Source organism: Lissotriton helveticus, chromosome 11, assembly GCF_964261635.1.
Source record: "Lissotriton helveticus chromosome 11, aLisHel1.1, whole genome shotgun sequence".
NCBI lineage: Eukaryota > Metazoa > Chordata > Amphibia > Caudata > Salamandridae > Lissotriton > Lissotriton helveticus.
In genome coordinates, this window is record NC_136072.1 from 916,351,652 (window position 1) to 916,376,041 (window position 24,390).

At 45.0% G+C, this 24,390-nt stretch overlaps 1 protein-coding gene across 3 annotated transcripts in view; it reads right to left on the bottom strand.

Moving 5' to 3' along the window:
* Nucleotides 1-24,390, bottom strand: part of THOC5 (THO complex subunit 5) — a 242,432-nt gene that overhangs the window by 63,616 nt on the left and 154,426 nt on the right. For all 3 annotated transcript variants that reach the window (XM_078667190.1, XM_078667189.1, XM_078667191.1), the window contains 5 exons: nt 17,429-17,537; nt 14,388-14,489; nt 13,960-14,056; nt 11,965-12,079; nt 8,404-8,507 (listed from right to left, as the gene is read on the bottom strand). In XM_078667190.1, coding sequence (XP_078523316.1) covers nt 8,404-8,507; nt 11,965-12,079; nt 13,960-14,056; nt 14,388-14,489; nt 17,429-17,537 — 527 coding nt within the window. The remainder of the gene's footprint in view (nt 1-8,403; nt 8,508-11,964; nt 12,080-13,959; nt 14,057-14,387; nt 14,490-17,428; nt 17,538-24,390) is intronic.

The following is a 24,390-nucleotide window of genomic DNA, read 5'->3' on the forward strand; positions in this document are numbered from 1 at the left end:
GCCAGTCGATTGGTCCATTTCCTGAGGTGGGCCATTTTGCAGGTAGTTTTCCAGATCTTTCGGGTCCGTGAAGAATTTTGCGCGGCCGTTTATTGTGATTTTGAACTTGGCTGGACCTGCAAAGGAGTAGGGTATGCTCTTGGATCTAAGCTTGGCGCGGATTTCCAGGAACCCTTGCGAATCTCCACTGTGTCCTTGGAGTAGTCCTGTGTAAAGATGATCCTCTGACCTTCCCAAATGATGGAGTGCTGCTTCCTTGCGTATTGTAGGATCAGATCGACGTGCTGATATCTGAGTGGTTTGCATATCATTGGTCTGGGGCCCTTCTCGCGGTTAGTAGTGAATGTGGGGATTCTATGCGCACGATCTAGCTCCAGACCATGCGGGAAAGCAATGCCGGTGATCATGGGGATCCATGCTTCCAGGAAAGTCACGCAAGAGTCTGCATCTTTTTCTGCGTTTTCGGGTATGCCAAAAATTCTTATGTTCCCTCGCCTGTTGCGGTCTTCCAACTCAGCATGTTGGCGTCTGAGGGTGTTAGTGGTGTCTTCAAGGCGCTGTATTCTAGTAGCTGATTGACGTGCGAGGTCCTCCACGTCGCTGATGCGCTGTTCCGCTGTGGTCAGCCCGGATTTTAGGTCATGTATATCAGCTCTGATGGCCGTTAGTTCAAGCTGCATAGCATCAGTATTCGCCTTAGTGGATTTGGAGATAACAGTGAGGTCTCCTAATTTTTTCAAAATCATTTCCATCGTGTCCGCCATGTCTGGTTTGCTCTTAATAGGGGAGTCAGAAATATGCGGCCCAGGTTTCACCTTCTTAGAATTTGTCTTTTCATCTCTGCCCGCCATTTTGGGCGTGAGGTTTGAGAAGAGATGTGATTATCAGTTAGCTTGTCAGAAAACACCTGTCTTGGGTCAACGATGGTGGGATCAGACAGGGAGTTGACAAACAGGCTAGGGCTGTTAAGACGCTCAAGGCTGGCTCCACGCGGTGATTCTCTCAGCGCCAGGCGAGCCTAGTGCTGGCTAGCTGATTGACGCTGTTAGTGTGGGTGTGCTATTTCCTGTGCTGACTCTTGACCTCTCGAACCAAGGCCACCCTGTAGAGCTGATAGGAGAAGCAAAGTTAGGTGCTGGTAGTGAGGTGCTGGGTAGGGGCACGATGCCAAGGTAACTTAGAAATGCGACCCCCCAAGGATCGAGGAAAGCCTCACAGAAAGTAGACAGGTGGTCTTCTGCATGAGGGCAGAGGAGAACCGCTTCACTTTACAGGCGCTTTCATGCTGAGTTGCAGTTATTTGGAGCAAGTAGGAATCGGAGCGTTTTTCCGATGGCAGCCGCCATCTTGAGGTCAGGCGAGAAGGGCAGAGAGTGGCAGCACAGCGCTGTGAAAGCGTGTTAGCTCTCGCTTCTTACCGGCATGAGGGGAAAACTGGGGAGCAGCTGACACCCCCGGCTGCAATAAACTCGTCCAGGTGTTGCTGGGTACAAGAGACCGGAGAGGTCGTCAGGCATCTCCGCCGTGACGGCGCGGCGCCATTTTGTGAAGAATCGGCGCTGGCGCGCGATCGCCCCAAAGAATGCAAAACTCCTCTTCAGAAACCTCGAGAGGAGAGATCAAGGCACCGGAGGGCTCAGCAAGGTGTGAGGCATCAGGATCACCGTTTTTGCTGCTGGATAGGACAGCGGGTCAGCAGGAAACTGATGGAGTCGTTCTCCTGAGATGCGGAGCTCGAGGTTAGGCGGCCATTCGCACTGCCGTCCAAGCCACGCCCCCCTACTTATCATGTTTTTAACTCCCCGTGCCTCTTTCTCGTGTTTTATTACATGCCACATGGTATTGCATCTACGTGCCTGTAACTTTCCACTGCACTTCGCCCTGAAACGCCGCCCCTACTTCCTTGCTTCCACAACATCGTGCTCGCAACCCCTGACACCCCCCCCCCAGCACTCCTTCACCTCCATTGAGCCTCCGCAGTCTGGGAAAAAATCCACTTCAAAGGCCTCCCCCTGTACCCATCCCCCTTGCGCCTCCTTCCCTGCCATGCGACCCAGTCAGGTGACACCCATACTCCCCGTGGGACTTTAAACACTGTGCCAGGCGCTTTATGCCACCCTGTTGCGTCACCCCAGACCGAATTCCTCTTTTTCGACTTTTTGACTTTCGCTTTTACCGTTACTTTGCTTCTTTTTATTAAACTTTGAGCGTGAGGCTCACTTTTTTTTAGCGCACGTGCGCACACAACTTGAGGCTTGCTTAATTACATTTTCGCCCACCTCTAATTCCATTCAGAGTGTAGATGAATCGTGTATTGTGAAAAAATTCATCCATGCTCTGGAATGGACTGCGTCGCCCAGCGTTTTTTTTTTCTCTTCTTTTTACTGATTCCCGCTAAAATCTGCCTAGCATGCCTTCTTCCTTCCAGAAGTGGCACCTTAAAATAAATCACATAAGAGCAGAAAACAAAGCAGATATAAGTGCCTCTCCTAATACACGAAGATGTCTCTTTCATTTCATCCGCAGTGTTTTACGGGCTGTCACTTGCTGCTGGAATTAAATGAATGCAATTTCAGCTGTAAAATGACCCGAGAACGGCTCAATGTAATTTCTTACCCTTCCAAGCCCCCTCTGTTTTAAAACGGGCCCATCCTTCTTATCCACCCATTTTGTTAATATTCCTCCGCTTATCAAGATTGCATTTTATTTTATTAAAGACATCTAAAGCGCCTATGGCCATCTTAAAGCAAGTTTCCCAGCGCAAGCTAGCCCATACAATACCAATGAGTGATACCAAAACGCAACAGTATCTCCCCAAAAAAGACTGTTTTATCTTGCCACTACTCCCTCTCTGCTGTTGACGAACCTCCTGTCGCAAGTCAGTCACATCTTGTATTTATCACCATCATTGGAAAGCTGCAACGCTACACACTTATAAGGTCCTCTCACCCTCACACACCCTTACCCTCACACCCCCTCACCCTTATATACCCTCACACCCCCTCACCCTTCTCTCACCCTCACACTTCCTCACCATCCCCTCACCCTCACACACCCCTTCACCCACACACACAGCCTCTCACCCACACACACCCTCACCCACACACACCTCCTCACCCACACCCCCCCCTCACCTACACACACCCCCTCACCCACACACACCCCCTCTTACGCACACACACACACACCCTTACCCACACACACACCCTCCCCCTCACACACCCCCTCACCCTCACACCCCCCCTCACCCTCACACCCCCTCACCCTCACACACCCCCTCACCCTCACACACCCCCTCCCCCTCACACACCCCCTCCCCCTCACACACCCCCTCCCCCTCACACACCCCCTCACCCTCACACACCCCCTCCCCCTCACACCCCCTCCCCCTCACACCCCCTCCCCCTCACACACATAGCATAACAAAACACAGCATAGCATAGCATAACAAATTAACCCCTTTAGTGCTGCCGTCGGCCGTTGCGAGCACTACCTCCGTAGTGCTGCGCACGTCCAACGGCTGACACGGCCCCACCCGTTTCTTAGAACGTTCAGCACTGGCGCTGAACGTTCGACGCAAGAAACGGGTTAAAGCATAGGATAGCAAAACATAGCATAGCAAAACAAAACATAGGATAGCCTAACAAAACCTAGCATAGCATACAGCATCACTCAGCACCACCACAACATCACTCAGGGGCACCACAACATCACTATGCGCTACCACAGCATCACTGAACGCCACAGCATCACTCATTCGCCACCACAACATCAATCTGTGCAACCATTCAACAACACCTGGTTCAAATATGTTCTCTCAATGCTTCAAGCTTTATTACTAATGTAACAAAAAGATGTTGATATTTCACTTCTGTTCTTGGATTTTCGTCACAACAAAATACACTGAACATAATCTTCACAAAAGTTTAAGCTATTGCCATTATAAATTACAATAACTTTTATTTAAGTATTCATTATTTTAAAAAATTAAAAGCCATTGTTATTTGTAATATCAATACATGTAAGTCACGTAAATACAACACATATTGCATTAAAAATGCTATAAGTGTCACATTTGCGAAAGTTATAACTATTGGCATTGTAAATGACAAAGCTATTAATTTTGCTATTTTCAAAAACAAAACATAAGTAAAAAATTTGTCATTTACAATACCAATAGCTCAAACTTTCCTAATGCGAGACCTATTGCATTGCAAATGCTTGTTTCCCTTGCAAGTTGGCAGCCATAAACCACACTCGTGTTTTGAAAAAAAGATTGTAAAGTAAGCATTCTTCTTTAACTATTTCAGTTGGCTTTCCATGGTCAAGTAACACAAGGTGAGCTATCTTTGTCTCCATTGGTCTGTGCTGGGAAGCGCCTGAAAACGAATACTGCACAGTCACGTGACTCTTTTTAAACCAGTTACACTTTTCAATATAATAGGTTTATAAATGCTGAGTGATACTTTCGTAGTTAGAGGGCTGTAGCGCCTTCAGACGTACAGAAGGACACTCTGATATCCACTCTTGTCTTACTGCCGTGGCTCCTTTCCCCCCAGCCGCCCCATGATGCACAACGAAGTACCCTCCTCCACAGTCGGGTGAGGAGCACCCCACATTTTATTTTAGCGCTCGCCTCTCTACCTGCATCTGTCATTATTGCCCATGTACTGACAGGGCCTTATGCCATTCCCCTCATTTTATGCCCCCTTTTCCAGCCTTCAGCTTTAATTGACGCCCATGGCATGCAAGCAACAGCAACATCTCACACTAAAACAAGGGGTGCATTGTACCAGGTTATTGTTGGCAGAATGTCGTCCGGCATTCTTGTGTTATCTTATGTGTATTTGTATAGCGCAACTCATCCCAGAGGGTGTCCTGGCACCTAGTGTCCTAAACATCGTTTACACAAATATCGCCCCAACAGAGTTAATAATGAACAGCTACACCCAACGGGACGATATTTCTGCAAATCATATTTAGGACATGGTACTCTTAGGACATGGTACTCTAGTCAGACGAGAGTCTGTGGTCTATATTCTGGCCTTCGGTCAAATGGGCGACATCATTCATCACCATCATGCGTGCTACTGGCTTACGTCATACAGTGTATAGAATCCAAGTCACCATCGTGTGAAAATCATTTGCTCTTTGTTCAGAAAAGTACCTTTTCTGAAATGGGATGTGTGACTCAGCGTGAAGTCGTGCTGGGGCAGTCAAGGCGCTTTGCACGCTCCCTGTGCGTGTCTCCCAGGTCTGTGTAGATGGCTGACTGGCTGCACCAGCAAAAATTGGAGGAGTGTCGCACCTAGAACCAGTAAGAGCGTCTGAGTTAAACAGCCGTTCACCGCAATAGGCGCCGTCTTGTTTGTAACACTATGCAGCTTCGATTGGCACTTTGGTAGCTGGGGAGGAGGGGGGTGGGCGTCTGAGGGGAGCTTTCTCCTCCTGTCCCCCCCTCCCTGACATGCTTTGTGTGGCCGACCTAGAAGCTCTGGACTCCGGGCAAAAAGGCTCGGTCCTCGGCGTGAAGCAGGGAGACCCCAGGCATGCGCCAAGAGGGGGGATGAGCGGCGCCCCACGAGTCCCCCGATGCTCACGGGCTGAGAGTTCATTCATACCCGAGACGCAAGCGCTCTGCTGCTGGCCTCTATGCATGGAGAGAAGCCGCTAGCTGTCGACGCCCATCACAGCGCTACAGGGAGCCCCGGACCCCCGCAGCAGGTACTGAAGCGCCCCTCCACCACCCTGCACTTGCTGCTGGTAGAGCAGGTGCCTCTTCTGCAGTGGAACGAGGCAGCACGCGGGGGCTGGTTTGGGCCAGCTGTGCTCGCGGGTATTTCCATAAATAGTAGTTCCAGAAGGTATTTCTGACGTGTTCGGAGTTTATTTCTACTGCGCACTTTACGCTAGTTGGTCGCGTGGGAAAACGTGGTTTTACGCGAGTTTCTTTTGATTTATTTGTACAAAGGGAAAAAGTTTACTGATGCAAAGTGACAAGGCTAAACATGCAGCACGTGATGTTTGCACACAGCCTTCTGTCTGTAAGTCCCGTCCTTTTCAGACTGAGGGGCGTGTTTTTGACTGTTGTTTACAGCCTAAAAAGAAAGTCAAAAACACGCCCCCCAATCCAAAAAGGACGGGCCTGAGATACAAAGAAGAACGTCACTGGGACCTCTTCTCCAATGGCTGGCCACCATTTAGGAGGCCAGCCAATGTAGAAGAGGGGCGGGGCTTAACCTCGCTACTTAAAGTTATTAAATCAGCGAGACTGTGCATGTGCGCAGCCAACACTAGCCGAGACCTAAAAAGTCAATGGAATTTCAGATGAATCGGCCACTATCTTTAATGGATTGAGTGGCAGTGATAAAACAGTAATAGTCTCATGATTCCTATAGGAGTTCCATGGTATGTTTGTCCTAGTGCAGAGAAGAATATTCTGGGAACTTAACACTATATTTTCTACACTAAATGTAAATGTAAATGTCTTGGTACTTATAGAGCGCACTGTCACCAGACGGTCACCTTGCGGTGTCGTTTATGCGGTTTCCTGGCGCTGATACTCATACCGCTGTGGAACCCCTCCTGGCTTTCCCTGTGAAGTGTCCACTCCTGGGCAACCCCAGGGTGAAGCCAGGCATCCTTAGCGCTGTTGGGGCCGGTGTGGAGGCTAAGCAAGCTATTGCCCAGAGTTGCAGCGTGGGGCCCGTGATTAGAATAGGCACCGAGGCGAGAATTAACATGTCCGAGGAAATTGAGCCCGAGACCCCACCGAGGTGGGAATCGAACCCTGGTCCCGGGCCAGAACTCTGCATCAGGGTCTGCCGCTCTAACCATTGAGCCACACTCCTCCACTACTACTATGGGTGAGCAGAAGACCAGAGATTACATTGAGGACAATGCAATTACCGTACGATGCTGAGAGACTGGGAGCACCTGATAAAAAACCATACTACTTGGCCTTGCAGCTACAACATATACCCCACTGGTGGGCAAGTACAGACCGCATAAAGTAGGAACTGCTGAAGAGCTGCTTCAATAATACAGAACTAAAATAGATTTGCCTGATGAAGCCTAACAGCCTCACCAAAATGTTGCAGAGAAAGATGCCATTCTTGGAACAAACCCCGCTAATGGGTTTGAGGGAATTTAGACAGATACTATCCGAGGCTAAAGCAGCAGACAGTACAGAAGTAGGAATACACATAATGGATGACATATGATGAGGACTTGCTGCATACTTTGAAGAAGCAAACAATTATTATGAACTATCTAGAGGCCAGTTCTTACTATACACAAGAATGGTTAGGTCGGCTCACAGAACATGGGAACAAGTCTCTAGAAGGCCTAAGGATCAAACACATTAAATACAATGGAGGCATTAACCCTGGGGGAAGGTGCTGGGGCAAGCACTAGCAGCATTATATCACACAATAGGTACTGAGCATCCAAGCCTGGAATTAAAGTCAGAGAAAAATGGGGCAGAGGTTTTGGTGCCCTACTGACAGATTAACACACTGAAATATACCTATAGAGTAGCCAGTAACTCATGGTTTGGTATCATATACATAGAAATGCATAGGTAGGGTATTCTAGAGAGCAACAGTACTCCGCAAAAGGCACCAGGGAGTGAGCTCAAACTGTCCAAGATACAAGGTGGAGGGAGCAGATTTTATACCTACTGTATGGACATGCCCAATAGCCAATGACTAGAGGGAAACAGTCAGTGATACAATTAAGAAAAATGTGGTACCAGTGATAACGGTGGAGCTTAAACAACATATACAAGGGCTGCATCAGAAAACAAAAGGAAACGGATGCAACATTGGTAGATCGCATCACGAGTTATCCTAGGAGACAGACTCATTACAATACATTGGAAGCAGATTGAAGGACCCAAATATATTCTACAGCAAAGACCACAAAAAGGAAGAAGACTCGACAATTTGGAGGCAATTAATTGAATCTAACAATGCATATGGAACTAACTGACAACATTGCCAATTAAAAGAGATACCGTGAAACATGCAAAATAAAAAGAACAATAAGATTAACAATAAGATGCCAGTGGTTATGCTGCTAAAGATGAACCTTGAGGCTGAGGGGAAAGGGGTAGCATACCTACTGCACTAGACCGCACTGATAAACTGGTTAGCTCAAACTCAACTCTGGCTCTGATCGGATTCAGAGCTGTCCTTGACAGAAAAAGTCTCCTCTTCAGCCACAGCACTGAGGCAATACACTTTTTAGTATTGGTAAAGAACTGAAGGACATGGAAATTTGTTGGCTAACGTCATAGTTATGGGTATTATCTGCCAATGTTATCAGACAAATTGTGCCCTGTTCTCACCTTCATTTCTACAAAAGCATTAGAGCAGAGCTACGGATAGCACTGCTACCTACCAGGTAGTCCTCAAACGGGAGCACATTCCATCTCATCAGCCGCGACATAACCTTCACTGGAAAGAGATGCTGGCTGTCACTGGAGACTGGCACAACACCATGCTCTGAAAAAAATAAAACAATGACTCGTCTATGAATGCAGGAGAGCTTCTTCGCTTTCTAAAATCCAATTATGTAACATGTTTCTGACAAGGACCAGCCTATGCAAGTGCAGGACCCTTGCAAGAATTTCAGGATAAATGATTATACAATGCATCTAAATGAAAACCATAGTCATGATCCAGAAATGATAGCATGTATGTAGGCCACTTAGATTTATGTTGAAAAAACCTGAGTAAGACGAAAAAGTTACTTACCTCATCAATCATTTAAAAAATCTCTCCAGATACCTGAATCCTTCGTCACGATTGCCCTTTTGAGCACCAGAGAAACACAAAACTGCTAATTGTCAGTAGCTGCATCTTAGATTTCAACATTCAGGGTTGAGACGATGAAAATGCTCTTCTGCCTCAAGTATGCAAAACTGATTAAAAAGTAACACTTCGCTTTTGGATGAAAAGACAGATGTTCACTAAATACTATATATAATGATTATACTTAAAGAACTTGTAGTTCCATCACTTTCCATGTGACTATAAAGGCAGCAAGGAACCGTTTTCAGCAAACAAATACAGTGTCCGCGACTATCTAATGTTCAATGAAAACAAATTACATGAATAAACTGAGAACTCAGTTGCAATCTCACAAACTTACAATAAAGGTCCTTGGAGGTTAAGATATTTGCCTCATGTGGTAATCCGTGAAAGAACCCAGACCTTGAGTCTAGACATAAGTGGAAATTGCTGCTACCAATTCCTTCATAAGTCCCACAATAAGCCAAATCTGTAACAAGACAACTGTAGAACCACAGGTATGTCCACCCACACCAGTAAAAAGAATCTGCTTCATGTCCCCACCAATGTAGTGCTCGCAGAGGGACATTTTACAGTATGAAGGGACTGTGCCTGCAGTTTCTCTTTCCAACCTTCAAGCATAAAGGAGACACATCTGCAAGTATGGATGAGGAACCAAACCTTTGTTCTGTGACAATCAATTCTTCCAGAGTGGAGGTTTCCACGGAGCTTTGATGCTAAGGTTTAGTAGATCTGAAAATATCCGTCTCAAGCAGCCTGCACCTATCGGAGTGCTTACTTCCTCTTGGTGTCCCATCATCGTAATCACTTTACACAGAACAAAGGGTGAGAACATTCTACCCCAGACTAATGAATCAAGGTGGGAGTTACTGATGAAATTCCAAACAACAAGAGCAACCACTCTTGCTTTACACTGATTGAAAAATAAATGCAATTTCACATAGACCTCCCTTATTCCCTCAAGGTGGAGTTTTCACTCTTAGCGAAGTGCTGTAACTCAGTCTAGCTCTTTAATCCACAAAGCACATCCCTGTTGTAATGTTAATTGGTATTTAAGCTTCACAATCCTACATGAGACGAGGATGATCTAGCTCTCTCTCCTTGTTGGTTAACATTAAACAAATACCACAAAATGCATACAAGGCTATCACAAGCAATTTTATGGCTTTTAATTCAATCATATTTATTAGGAGCTTTGATTCCTGCCATTGTGTATACGGTTATGCAAGTAGGTACACCAAACTATAAGGGATGAATTTGTCACCAGTCGCCTCACTGCATAATGCCTGAAAGGTATCACCCAGCGCAACTCGTGGTGTATTCTTGGTGCTGCTTCGTGCCTCCCCCTGTGCTTAACCCCATCCTCCAAAGCTTGGCCCCTGCAATCAATTTGACCTCTACACCCGGCTGCCCCAGTGCCGCTGGTGTTGCAGTTTTGGTACTCACCTGACCCTTGCCCCTTGCTGACCTTTGGTCTCGAAGACTGGAAATGGAAGTGTTGTACTTACCAGTTACACTGTATTATTGTTTTATTCCCTAGGATAACATTGAACTGTTCAGAAATTGCACAGTGTCGACTTTTTAAAGTGAAAAGTATTTTTAGTTAAAAACAAACTTACCTTATTGCGAAGATCTTTGTCTTAAAATAACAAAAACAAAGCTTATTTTTATAAAATTGTTGTGGATCTCCTTTTTGAGTCGTGTGTCCATTATTGGTCAATGATGTGCAATAAATGTCTTATGCTCCTTAGTGTTAGGCCTCGAGCTACTCGCCCACATTACCACTAATAGAGCACCTTGGGTTTTACATTGAGCCTGCACACTTTTGGGGAACCCCTGGACTCTGTGCACGGTATAAACATCTAGTGGCATACTATATACAGAGCCAGATTATTACACTGGTCTTTTGGTGTCAGACACACGGACCTAGCACATGTCCTGGTGTGAGGGCCTGAAGGTTTCAGAGACAGAACCTCTGCTTCGTCATGCTCCCCATCAAAATTGTTGGAGACTGTCTTGGGCCGGACATGTCTTGTGTCGCTGAAAGGCCAGAGCGGTCACTTCCTTTCTCATAATCAAAAGGGTCTTTTCCCCCAAAAATGTTTTGGGTCTCAAGAGAGGGTTGTGGCTGCATCATTTGATGTGCCCAGGATTTCTCTCTCCTTATGTGGAACCTGGTCATTTCCTTGCACCAGAAAGCAAGGCGCAAGTTGCAGGGGATTTTGTAATGGTCATGGGAGAGACAAACGGGACAAAAACTGTGGTGGTATGGCCACTTTTATTTGGTGTTGGAAGGGAGTATGTTCTATAGCACCCTACGCTAGACATTCTCCAACACAACAACCAGAATTCTGCCAAAGGTGTTGACCAGTGGTCAATGCTAGAGTTCAGGTGTTTGGCACCAAAGGTAGTCCCCTGTGAGTTGCAGAGGAAGCGGTAGTGGAAGAAGGTTAGCAGGTTGTCTTCCGAGTCATTGGTCTTGCAGTGTTGAAAAGGTGGTCCCGGAAAGTCAGCAAGAACACATTCATCTCGGAGCTTGTCTCAAAGAGTCCAAACTCGATGGCAGAAGTAAACAATCTAAGGTGGAGTCTGTTTCCTTTGTGCATTGCGGACTAAGGGAGCAATAACACCTTGGACATCACACCTTGTTTTTGTTTGAAGAAATCATAGAAGACTTCTTCAAACAAGAAAAAGCTGTGAAGTCCAAGTTTAACACTAGATGGTAGGAGTATGCAGAGCATATGTATCCACAGCCACACATGATGCGAAAGCATCTTACAGACAGCAGCTCAAAACACCCCAAGACACAACTATTGTGGCAAAGATAGCTCTTTTGCAAGGCCAAAATGTAACAAAAAAACCAACAACAAGCAGTCGGAGAGTACATCAAGAGAAAGCAGCCACTCAAATTTATGACAAAATTTGATTGTACTGAGGAGAGTGAGATTAAGTCTGCCATGTGAGTTGAGGCCTTTGCACTGGACAGGGCGGCGCATGAGATCACAACTTCCTGCTATGTTACTCTTCACTGTTGTGGTACCTGCTCAGCTCTAGCTTTCAAGAAAATCCACTTTAGTTATTAATCACAACGTCAAAGCAAAGCAAAAAGTTAATATAAATAATTAGTGTACAGTCATAAGATCCTTACCAAGTGAAGCAAACTGTCTGTGAAGTGCCAGACGGGACTGCAGCCGTATCTTAAGCAGTTTCATGGTCATCTCCATGTGATTGGCGCTCAAGGAGTTATCAGCTGCTAGAACTGGCTAAAAATGACAGGCGAAAAGGGGGGCAGGGGAGGATAGCCAATAAAAGAATCGCAAAGACTGTCACCACCGCCTTTAATGGCATACATTTCATCACCCACTGTGCAGTTTTTATAGCTTTACTCCACAAAATAGGGCGAGGTGTCCACCTACCACAAACGGTAGGGGCCTCAAAGTTAACTATAACAAATAGGAATCCCTTTTGTTACACACACATTAATTCACACCATTCATAACTATTTCTAGCTTTTATTCTTTTATCGATAACTGTTTAGACACTCTCTAGACTCTGACAACTGTACTATGTAAAAATGTCAATTTTTTGCACATTAATGTATAAGAATTAAACAAATTATAAATAACATTCCATTAAAACAAACTCCATATTTAAAACCACAATCTTTTGAGTAACAATTCATCACACACCCATCTCCCAATTATTTTTTGCTATACCTGGTTAAAACTCAAATCTTTGTCACAAACTGTGACAAAGACTTGAGTTTTAAATGATCTTGTGATAACTTTTGATATTTGATATATTTAGGGATATTGTCATTCATAACCAGTTACAGGAAACAATCATTGGGAGATGGATTTGTGATGAATTGTTATTCTTCAGAGTATGTGATTTTAAATATGGAATTTGTTAATAATTTGTTTAATTTTTATACGTTAATGTGCAATAAACTGACATTTTTACATAATACATTGGTTAATGTCGAGTGTGTGGATATAAATTTATAGATTAAAATCTAGAAATAGAATTATGAATGTTGTATAGCTTTACTACATACCATCATACTATCTCAGACATACAGATCGCATAGTTACTCATAGTAACCAGCATCACATTCTGTCCAAGCATACACATGGGAAATAACATGCGCTAAACTGAAGCAATGCAGTATTTCAAACATTCAGACATATTGACAGAAGACAAATGCGTCGTCCTGACTTTCCAGATAAAGTCAGTCTAACCAACTCCACTTCAAGAGGTAGCATGCATCTGACAGGTAAGCTGAAGTGTGTGAAGTGAGCGTTTTCTACAAGGCATACATCAGTATTGGGGAGAATGGTCTCTACGGAGCATATTGTGGGATCACCTACCTACAGAGTTTTTTTTAGCATGTTGAGTTTCCAAACCATGGAGTGTGTGTTATACACAGGGTATAAGGCAAGGTGTGCCTACCTAGTCTCTGCAGCAATATGAGAGAACACCATAGACAGGTGGGGAGTCCCACTACAGGGTACTGAAGGAATGAATCTTACTAGAGTGCTGGATACCTGAATGAAGTCTTTGTATGTCAGTAGTTAAGTGCAGCATATCCAAATAAGTTATTCTATCATTTCAGTACTCCAAACCTACCTATCTGAGTGGAAACAGTCAATTAAGAACCCAAAGCTTGCATACTTAAGGGAAAGGTGTTTTAAGGGGGTAAGTGTTGAGAATGCCAACCTGATGGAAGGGCATTCTTGAATCGCATTGCAGAACACCTACTTTGGTGCTCCCTGATGCCAGAGCATCATGTGAAAAGTTTGAGGCAATGTCGTGGAGAGAGAATGTTCAAGGCACAACACAGTGGGACAGCTGCCCACATACACAAAGAATATTCAAGTCTGAGGAAACCTACAATAGAGAAGGGTTTTGGGGCAGATCAATATTGAGAATGTCTAACTTGGGAGGATATTCTTGGTTGGCAAAACTTTGTTGCTGGATACATGAAGGAAACGTTTAAGATTTCCAGATTTCAGAGGAGACACTTGAGATTAGAGAAGTCTAAACTTCCTAACCAGGAGTTGTGTATGCTTCGAGCACAGTCTATAGACTTACTACTTATGAAAAGGCTATTCATGAATATTAATTGGCAAAGGCTACCTACCTGTGGTTGGTCTTTGGGAAAGTCCAGTCCTCCCAATTTCTGCACCCACAAGTAGGGGTGTCCCAACTCTGCTACATAGTCACTAAAGGAAACAATTCTGAAACGAAAAAGAAAGAAGACATGTAGACAAGGCAGTATCAAGAGCTTACGAGGCAACAATAGCTGGACAACATTTTAAAACAGATTACTCTTTTGTTGTAGCACTTGCTGGAATAAGAGACTAGGATGTCATGGCTGCATGCAAGGAAGTTGTGATAAAGATGCGTATAATATGATGAAAAGTACAGGAGACATCCTTGCTCTAAAACAAGTTAAGCAATTTGTCCTTCTGTACTTTCTTTCGAGACCTTTCATTTTGTTGATAATTGTCAATTTTTGTATAATGGGCACATGATTCTATTTGGTCAAGGATGAGGCTGAAAACTTACCCAACTTTATCAAACTGGTACCGATTGGCAGGGTTTGGGGTTTTCTGGCCATGGTCCTTTGGATAAAGACAGGTGAGGAGGGTCTCTGGAGACAACAAGTCCCTGAGGAAGGAATAGTATATGGTCAATCTTCAAGAATGCTACTACAACTAAATACAGAATCAGAATACATTTTATTGTTTTGTTAAAACTATAACAATATACCAGTAGGACTGAATACGTAACACCATTATAATATACATATTAAAAGTTTTAGATTGCAACAATGTCATAAATACACAGTTAGAATTTCCAGAATATTAATTATATAGTGCATAAGGTGAAGAAAGGAAGATGTGGGACATAGTCTCTAAAGTGCTGTTGTGCTTCCCCCTAACCATGTTTTAATACTTTCTCGTATTTAATTAATAATTTTACTAAATGACAGTTAAGCTGTGGGTTATTCGGGTCGAGACACTTGTTGTATTGTAGTTCTACAGGTATGAAAGACCCTTGCATTGAATACATTTTTCAGCAGTTGGCGACGGTATGGGCTTAAAACTGGGCAGATGCATATTAGATGAATAAAGTCCTGGGTTGGTGATCCACAGATGCTAGATGACTTTTGGCCCCGATACTGCCAGCTTGGTTGGTCTCCGTTAGACGGCAGAATTCCAAATCGTATTGCTAGCAACTTTCAGCTAGATTCATGAAAGGGCCGTTTTGCGAGTCTTTAATAGCGATTCATAAGGAATCGCTATTAAGGACTTGCAAAACGGGATTCATGTAGGAATTGCTAAATAAATTGCGATTCCTACACATTCCTTATTTGCGATTAGCAAATTGCTAATCGCAAATAAGGAATAACTTCCCATTCATTCCTATGCGCCTAAAGGCCCATAGGAATGAATGGGGAGTTATTCCTTATTTGCGATTAGCAATTTGCTAATCGCAAATAAGGATGAGATTTCAAGGGTGCAGGGGTGTCCAAAGGTCACCCTGTAGCACCCCAGAAATGTGAATTTACACTGATGTTGTGCACACACATGTCCAAAGGACATGTGTGTGTAACATGCAACTTAGAAAAATGCATTTAAATGCATTTTTCTAAGTTTTAGCTATTTACCACGAGGTTTGACTTCGTGGTAAATAGCGGTCCTAAATTGCGATTTCGCGATTTCAAAATGGTTCATGAATTGCATTTAAGGATTCTCAAATAGAGATTCCTTAATTGCAATGCCTCGCAAATGTGCGAATTCTTTATTAGCGAATTTTGCATTTGGGATGATGAATCCCAAATGCAAAAATTGCACTCGCAAAGGGCCAGATTCTCAGAATCTGGCCCTTTGCGAGCGCAATTAAGCTTGATGAATCTAGCTGTTTGTCTTTAGATGAGAAGAAAAAGTCAGACACAAGTATGTTGCTGGTTGCAGTTTTGAGTACGATTGCAGGACCATCCAAATACATTTCTTTTTTAACAGTCAGTAAGCTACTGTAGCATGTTTTGCTTCTTTTTTATAAACACTTTTGAACATAACCACTCTGTGTATGCCACTGTGACATTTGCAATCCAATGTGTTTTGCATCTGCCTATGCAGCTCAAGTACCTTCCTCCTAATTATATTTTCAAAAAAATCACAACTCAGTTCCTCACCTCGGACTAGGAATCTTAAATAAGGCAGCAGCACTGGACAAGGAATTGTGGTCTTGTCAACAGGACAGACTTTAGAAGAGGCACTACTGCAGGGGGGGGTTCACATTTTCTGGATGGATCAATCTGATCTCCCAACATAAGGTCGGAAACTTTTCATACAAGAGAAAAGCACAAACAGTGAGAATGGCTGCTGGTCCATCTTTTACACACTCCGGCAACAATGGCAGATGCCATTACCCACTGCCCTAACCTTTTTGACTAGGAGATAGAGGAATGTAAGTACAGCTCCAAAGTGTCAAGAAAAAAACATCCGGGCTCCCTCCCGAGCCAAGCATACCCTAGTCCAGGTGCATCAAACATAGGTCTGAGAGGACAAGCGCCATGCCGCATTTGCTGGATGGCCACATATGATATCTGTACAGACAATTAACATAAATGTCCCTCATTTAAGAACTCTGTAATTATCCTGATAAAAGACTCGATGGTGAGAGAACCTGCCCCTGACAGCATAGCGCCAGATGTCCACTTTAATTCTTGCCTTACCGAGACAGGTTTCCCCAGGGAGAACAGGTCAAACTCATTAGGAGATAGAAGTAATATTTTGGAGATGTGTGGGCGAGAGAAGGAGGACAGTTTTGGACGAACCTGGGCAGCAAGAGGAGCTATCTTAGGGATGGGATGGCAGTGGGTTGAGGCAACACTGGTAGGTAGGCAACACTGGAGGTAGCCGACCTTCGAAGGCACAAGCAATATAGGTCCTGCGGGATGAGAGCCTCGATAACTAATGGAGTTACCACAAGAAGAAAAATGATGAGATGGGTTACTGGATGGAAACAGGCTTCACTGTGGCATGTATCACACACTTGCCTCTGCAAAACCATGCTGATATTTTGCTTGAGATTATTTGGACAAATACATATCCAATAATTGGCTAATACACATGTTAAATTACAAAGAAGATTTCCTTCTGGACTTCCGCCCCATTTCCCTTACAGCGAAAGCTAAACATGAATGAGTTAAATTATAGAAAAATAAGCATAGATAAGGTAAGTGTGTAGCTGTTGCAGCGGAAATAAGTGAGCTCGAGGGAGTTTGGAATGTATCTTATTCTTGTTTTCTACCTGCACAATACAATTAAGGAAACAAAAAGAAATACCAAGGGTCTATACAATGATGACAATACATGCAGGAACACATTATAGCTTGAAGGTATTTTACTTCAATACCTAACTTTTCCCATTTATGTCAGAAGGATTTACTTGACTGAATTCAGTGGCTTGGCTAGGGACTGATGAGATCTGACCCCAACCTTAATGAGGAATATTCTAAAATAGGTTTTAGTCTTTGCAAACCAGCAGCTGTATATACTTTGCTGAGAAATGATGCTTGAGATTCACAAGCCACTTACCCGGCACTGATCGCTGTGCAAAGCTCACTTGCTGGGATCACTTTCGCTTTCACAGTGAGTATGTTTAAATTAATGAGAAAATAGAAGGTCAAGTGGAGCGCACTGTCATCTGAAGGACAGAAAATAAAAAGAACTTAACACAAGAGCTTATTACACTACAACCAATACCGTAACAAACACAAGAACACCACATCACAATACATTAACCAACCAGCTACCTGTCTTATCACTCCTACACACTTTATGCTCATCTTTGAACTTGTAGAGTGCTATGCTGCCTCTTAGCTAAGTTTGTGCTATAGGAATACAGAATATTTACATACAAAAATCTGTGATTTGGAACTACATGGGAGACCCATTAGAGCTCAAAGAAAATGGCTCCCATGTCATGCTATGTTTTTACAAAAATTAGGGTAACCAACTTCACAAGCTTTGAGCACATTAGCCATCTTAGCACCTTCTACAATGCCAAACCTCGGTGCCCCCCCCCCCCTAAGAAGCCTCGCCAGATACACAAGCTTAATAAAGCGAGAAAAAGGAGAGTGGGCTGAACAACCAGGAGTGCAAAAGTAACACCAGTAATTTCTAGATTCTCAGCAGCATTAGCCAGAAAGACTCTTGCACACTGGCTGACTGCAGAAAAAGGTTTGTTTTTTGCAGGTTCACCTCCACTCTTGATGAACTAGTGGAGTACTCGGAGCTCCACACACAGGAAGAAGACACAAACAAACTTGGATTCATGCAGAGAAGGGTACTCTGTGGAGGAAAGTGCCACTTTTTGACATGGTCAATCCCACTTTTTGCCTGGGATTTGATGCAATTTTGACAGTAGTGCACTGGGGTCCTGCTATCTAGGTGCCCAGTGCCAGATCTCTTTCCCTAAAGATGTTCTATTCTTCCCCCAATTGTCTTCGGGGTTTCAGGTCAACACCACACAAGGGTCAAATTGGTACCAAGAATGTACCACCAGTGGCACATGGGCAGCCAGGTTCAGAGGTCAAATTCGGGATCAGCCACCCAATGTTAACCAATGACGACTGGGGGCGATTGAAAATGTGTTGCTCACAGGTGAGTAAAGAGGAGTCGGGGTCGAGCTCCTGGAGTTAAGGTAAGCACAGGGGGGGGGGGTAAGTTCACAAGTATGCACCAAACTTACCCCCTCAGCAGCTCAGGGGCAGCCGAGGGCAGAGTGCAAACACAGCATTGGGAGCCCAAACTAATTCAATTGGGGAGATCGGTTTTGGAAAGAGGCAGCAGGTGCTGGCCAGGAGGCTGTACGAAGAAAACCCACAGCTGCTCAGGTAAGTTCTGCTGCTAGTGGACATAGGTACACCGTTGGTCAAGTTCCCCAAGGACAAGGAGCTTTGGGTGCAGCGTTGTCCTTTAGCGTCAGAAACAACTTACCTTACCAGCCCACGGTGGACTCTGGCTCAGAGATGTTGGGGATCCACTGCAGGACCGGTGGGTCACTTGGATGTGGGAGTCTGGTGCAGAGTTGGGTCTGGAGGCGGTTTCGCGGTCCTCAAGGCTGAGGTCCTTTTCTTTAAAGTTGATTTCTCCTCCACAGTTCCGCTGTCCTTGGGAGATCCTGATCTCCCAAGTAGTGGGCACTGAAAAATGTGCTTAACTTCGCCTCCAGCACCTGAGGGGTTTGACCCGGCAGTTGCCATCTGCAGCTAGCTGCAGAGGCTGGGGTCGCATTACAAAGGCGGCAAGGTCTTTAAAGCTCCCCTCTCGAGCACTGTTCTCATCCTAGGGGAGTGGAGATGACACCTCCACCCAGGATGTGCTTTGTTTCTGCAAAAGAAACCTACTTTCTCACACCCCGAAATTGAGCATTTAGGAGGCACCCCTGATGCCAGGAATTTAGATTTGATGAATCCACGAGAAGAGGACAAAGAAGAGCTGTGAGAACTGCAGACTGCTGCGAACTTTTGGTGCCAAACTCTGCCAGCACCAGTCTCTACAATCGTGACTGAGTGACTCCTCCTGTATCTGAGCAAATGTCAAGCACCCTGGTAGACTGCCAGCATTTAGCAAATTGCCAGCAATCTCCCTAGGAGTAGAGGAGCTACTCCCCAGCAGTCCACAGGCACTGAGTAAGTAGAGCCAGTTTACCGTGCTGCCGTTCCCCAGCCAGCTCCACGAAGTAGCCCCGCCAGCAAGAGGTACCTGTGTTCCTGAAGGTCAGATCTACCCCCACACCGAGTGAGAGGCTATCAGGACTGACCAGAGCCACACAGCACACATACCCAAGGTACCAAACCCCCCGCATCAACCAAGGCCTGTGTAAGTCCAGTCGTTACTCTAACAGCACCAAGACCGAGCAGCTGTCAAGGAACGTCAGCACAGCAAACACCCACTTCCAGAGTGGGCCAGCGCTCCTGATTTCTGCACCCTCAACCGGCAATACAGACAACTACGAGGGCCTTGGATACACAGAGCCCGGCCGACCCATCTACTCTGCACCGTAGCGCCCCAGCCCAAGTACCTAAAAACTGGCTGAGCCTCTTGCTTCCAGTACCCTTTTGACCCGAGCTCCCTGCTGGGAGCTCCTGAACTTGTCCCCAAGTCATCCCTCTACAGCCTGTTTCTAGGTGCCTACCCTCCTTTCCACCGGTGTAGCATGCAAAGGTACCAACCCGAACAGCACCTCTACACACAAACACCCAAGGGCAGGTAACAAGGAACTGCTGGTGGTACTTTGGACCTTGGCCCCCTATGAACCCAAATCCTGAAGGCGACCCCCAGAAAACGACCGTGAGTAACTATGCAGCATATGCATTTCCCCCACTCCCAAGGAAAGTTTGATGCGTAATCACGCATTTAAGTGAACATTTTACTTACCTGTAAAAATCAATATTTTTAAAAGTACTTACTTGATAACAAAGTTCTTGTTATTAAATTGATGTAAAAATAAAACGTCTTTTTCTAAATTGGTCTCGGATTTATTCTTTAGTGCGTTTCTCATGTATTGTCTCTGAGTTCAACAAATGCTTGGCAATACCCTCTGATAAGCATAAACTGCCCGCCCACACAACCACAAAAGATCATTTAGTGTTTTCATTTTAGCCTCTGTAAACTAATAAGGTTCCCTGGACTCTTGACACAATGTACCTTGTTTTAGTCCTCTATATAAAGAGACAGATTCCTACAATCTGGGATTGGTTTTGGCCAAAGCTCCAGGAAGTGATGTAAAGTGCTAAGGCTTGCCCCATGGGAACTGTTGCCACATTGGATAGTGAATACTCTCCTCCTACAAACACTAAAATGACATAAAAAGTGGCAACCCTGGCATGCAGCCCTCATTTCACTACAGGACTGGAAAGATAAAAGAAAAAGAACTACCCTGCAGCTCCCTGCACCCAGCAGAGAGAGACTGCACCTGCTTCACCTCATGGGACCCACAAGGAGGACTGAGCTTGCTATGCCCACTTGTGAAAAAGTGCTTCAGTTCTGCCAGAACTGAAGTAGTGACTCAAAGGGCTAGCCTAAGGTTCAGGACCACCAAAACACTAAGGAAACCCGGGCTCTTCCATTGCTAAGCTGCCCAGGAATGCATTACTGCTGCTTGACGTAAAAGTGCCTACTGGGCAACCGAGTCCTGACCTTTTCAAGAAGTATTCAAGTCCTTGGGATCCGAAGCCAAGGTCTAAGTAGCCTCTGGTGCCCAGAACGAAAAATGTGCTATCTGTAAGCAATCACTGAAACTGCAGTAACAGGGAGACCAGTTGACCAGTGGCAGCTGGAATGGCACTGGACTCCCATCCTGTATCATGAACATTAAGTCCTGAGGGCAGAGACAACCCCAACGTTTGTGGGTACCAGTATGGCCCCAGGAATATTTATTACATTTCCTCAGCATCGTCAGCATTCTGTACCCCCCAGCATCAAGGCCAATCCTCTGCTGGAACACAGTAAAGGAGATAAGTGCATTGATGGCTCTAAGACTGCTGTTCTTCACAGCTAACGGTCAACCTGGACCGAAGTATTCCCGGTGACTGGCTCCAACCCCAATGTCGCCCATTCAAGTGAAGAGAAGAAGCCCTTCTAGACTGTTGGCTAAAAACTGCTTAACCGCTTACAACAATTTATTACATTTCCTAAAAGTGAACTTCAGTGATTTACTTACCTTTGAAAAATCATATCTAGGTTCCAATTGACAGAATTTTGTTGTTTTAGTTTTAAGATAAAAAAGCAAGCTATTTTTAAAAATTGGTGTCAGATTTTTTATGAAGTTGTCTTTCTTACTGGCTGTTTTGGCACTTCTAAATGCTGTACACACTCCTTTGATTAAGCCTGACTGTCCTGTGCCCCAGCTACCCAGGACTGAGCTAAGGGTTTTATTAAAGAAACTTAACTGGACCTTTATAAAGATTGTGACGTTATTATATGTTAAGGTCTTGGCAGTTTAGTTTCCCATAAGGAACAGGGTCAAGACTGATTTGCATACGGCTGGGTCAAAACTGGGGTAGTGTGGTGAGCAAAAGAATGATGGATTAAACCGAGATCCTTGTGACTGGGGGGGGTGAATGTTTGCATTGATCAGCATTTGGTCCTTTGTTTCTTTTGTAGGTCTCATAACCACACCACATAATAATCCACTTTCCTACACTGACCAAGTGACTCAAGAGTCCTATTCCATAATAAAATGACTCCATGATGTATGGGGCAGAGCAAGTCAATGGGAACATGCTTGTAAAAAGATCAGTGACACCGAGGACCCGACAACTTATGCATGGATCATTGCAGGAGGAAAGGAATCAAATGACATCTAAAGATACAAGCAAGTAAGGACTTAACATTTTAAGATTATTTTCCAAGATATCACAGATGTCGTTGAACAGACTCCCTGAGAAAACTTGTGATTCATGTAAAATGGAAAAAGTTACTTATCCATTACATTCAGCAAGGGCATCATCACCAGACATAACTTTCAAACAAAATATAAAAACGTCTAAGATGATGTTATTTCCAGATTCACATATTAAAATAACTTTTTTGAAACAAAGATTTAAAGAATTAACAGTTTAAACTGTGGCCGGCAATGAAATGTGAAATACTTTTTTAACTGTGGCTCTAGTTTGAGTGAACTTAATTTGCCTACAAAATTCAAAACAATTTCACAGGAAATAATTCACAAACCCAAAAATCTCTTCTAATTCATAGAGATACTAGGCACAGATGTCCAAAGCAGAGATGGAAAAAGCGGGCCGCCAAGCTTTTTGGGGGCTTTCATAATCTGCAAGCACACTGGAGATGCTCACAATTTTGTATTGTGTTTCTATCTGTGAGTCTAAGCACTAATAGTTGGAAGGTGTACCTAATCAATACGCTCACCAACAGGCAAGAGGGGCTGTTACCTGCTCATATTAGGCTATGGGACAACTGAAGTTTACTGGCATCCCAATGAAGTTCAAGTACACAGGTGTTTTACCTAGGCCCAATGAGAATGGTTGGTATTACCCTCCGCCTGATCCTCAAAGTAAAAATTGACCAGTCCCCCATAACAGGGATCAATGCATTCCATAAAAAGTGAGTGTGAGAAAGTGCCATCTTTCTTGTATGGTATGCCCCCACTTTTTGCTGAATTGCTGATGTGCTTTGACTGAGTGTGCCCTGGGCTCCTGCCAATCAGGTGCCCAGGGCCTGTGTTCCGTCACTAAAAACTGCATTGAAGCTGAAACCCAATTGGCATCTCTGGCCGCATGTCAGCCCCTGGTAAATGGTACCCTAGGTACCCAGGGCATTGTGACCAGAGAAGACCCCTAAGGGCTGCAGCACTTATTGTGCCACCCTTAGGGGCCCTGCACCCTGAAACCCACACACTGCCCTTGCAGACTGAGTGTCCTGGTGCAGAACTAAACAAAGAGTCGACATGGCACACAAACCCACTGCCCTGACATACATCAGTCACCCCTCTAGCTGGGTGCCCTATGCCAGTGGTGTGGGCACAGGTGCATGAGCCCTGTGCCCCTATATTACCCAGGGCCATTCCTGAGCACTGTAAGTGCAGTGATGCCATTAAGAGTATATGGTGCTGGGAGGTTGTCATTACGAACTCCACAGCACCATAATGGCTACACTGAAGACTGACAAGTTTGATATCAAACTTCTCAGCACATTAACCCACACTGATGCCAGTGTGAGATTTAATGTAAAATGCACTACAGAGGGCATCTTAGAGATGCCCCCTGAAACCTAACCTACAATCCACATCTTGTCTGAGAGGCTGCCACACAGCAGACATGTTGCTGGACCCATGGGTGGAGAGCCCCTACTCTCCTGGACCTGCAAAAATGTACATCCTGGGCGAGGTGCTAGTCTCCTCCCCCAGGATGGGCAGGGGGAAGCTTCAAAGGCATACCGCCTTTGTGAGCTTCTCCAGACTCCTTGCTGTATCAGCAACTGGCTTCCACCCGTTCTGACCCCCACTCTGGCGGGAAGACTGGCGGGAAACCCTACGTGAGGAAAGGGGGTGTGCCAGTCTGTGCCAACTCCACCCCTCAGGTGGGAGAGGCGAGGTAAAGCCCAACTCCGGGCTCTGGCCATCTTGAGGATGGGGAGCCCTGCCCAATAAGATATCGGCTCCTGGCCCCCTCCCACAGGAGAGGAGCAGGATAGGGGTTGTACTCACCCCAGGACTGGGACCTATTGGTCCCTACCCTTCCATTGCCAGTAACGCCACTAAATGTAGTATTTAGGGGCACCCTCAACCTTCCTTCCTCAGATCCCGATTTTGACACAAGAAAGAAGACCAAGAAGAAGACCTGGTGTGCAGCTGCTAACAGATTTTCATTTGTTTACCTACATGTAACTAAAGGCCTATTCTTCGTCAAAGTGTTCGCTCCGACTGTAAATACAGTTTGTGCAATGTTCTTTCTCATGATTTAGTGCACCACTAACCTTTACTAGTTCATAGATTATGTCATAACTACTTAATCATGCTGGCTCTGGAGGGT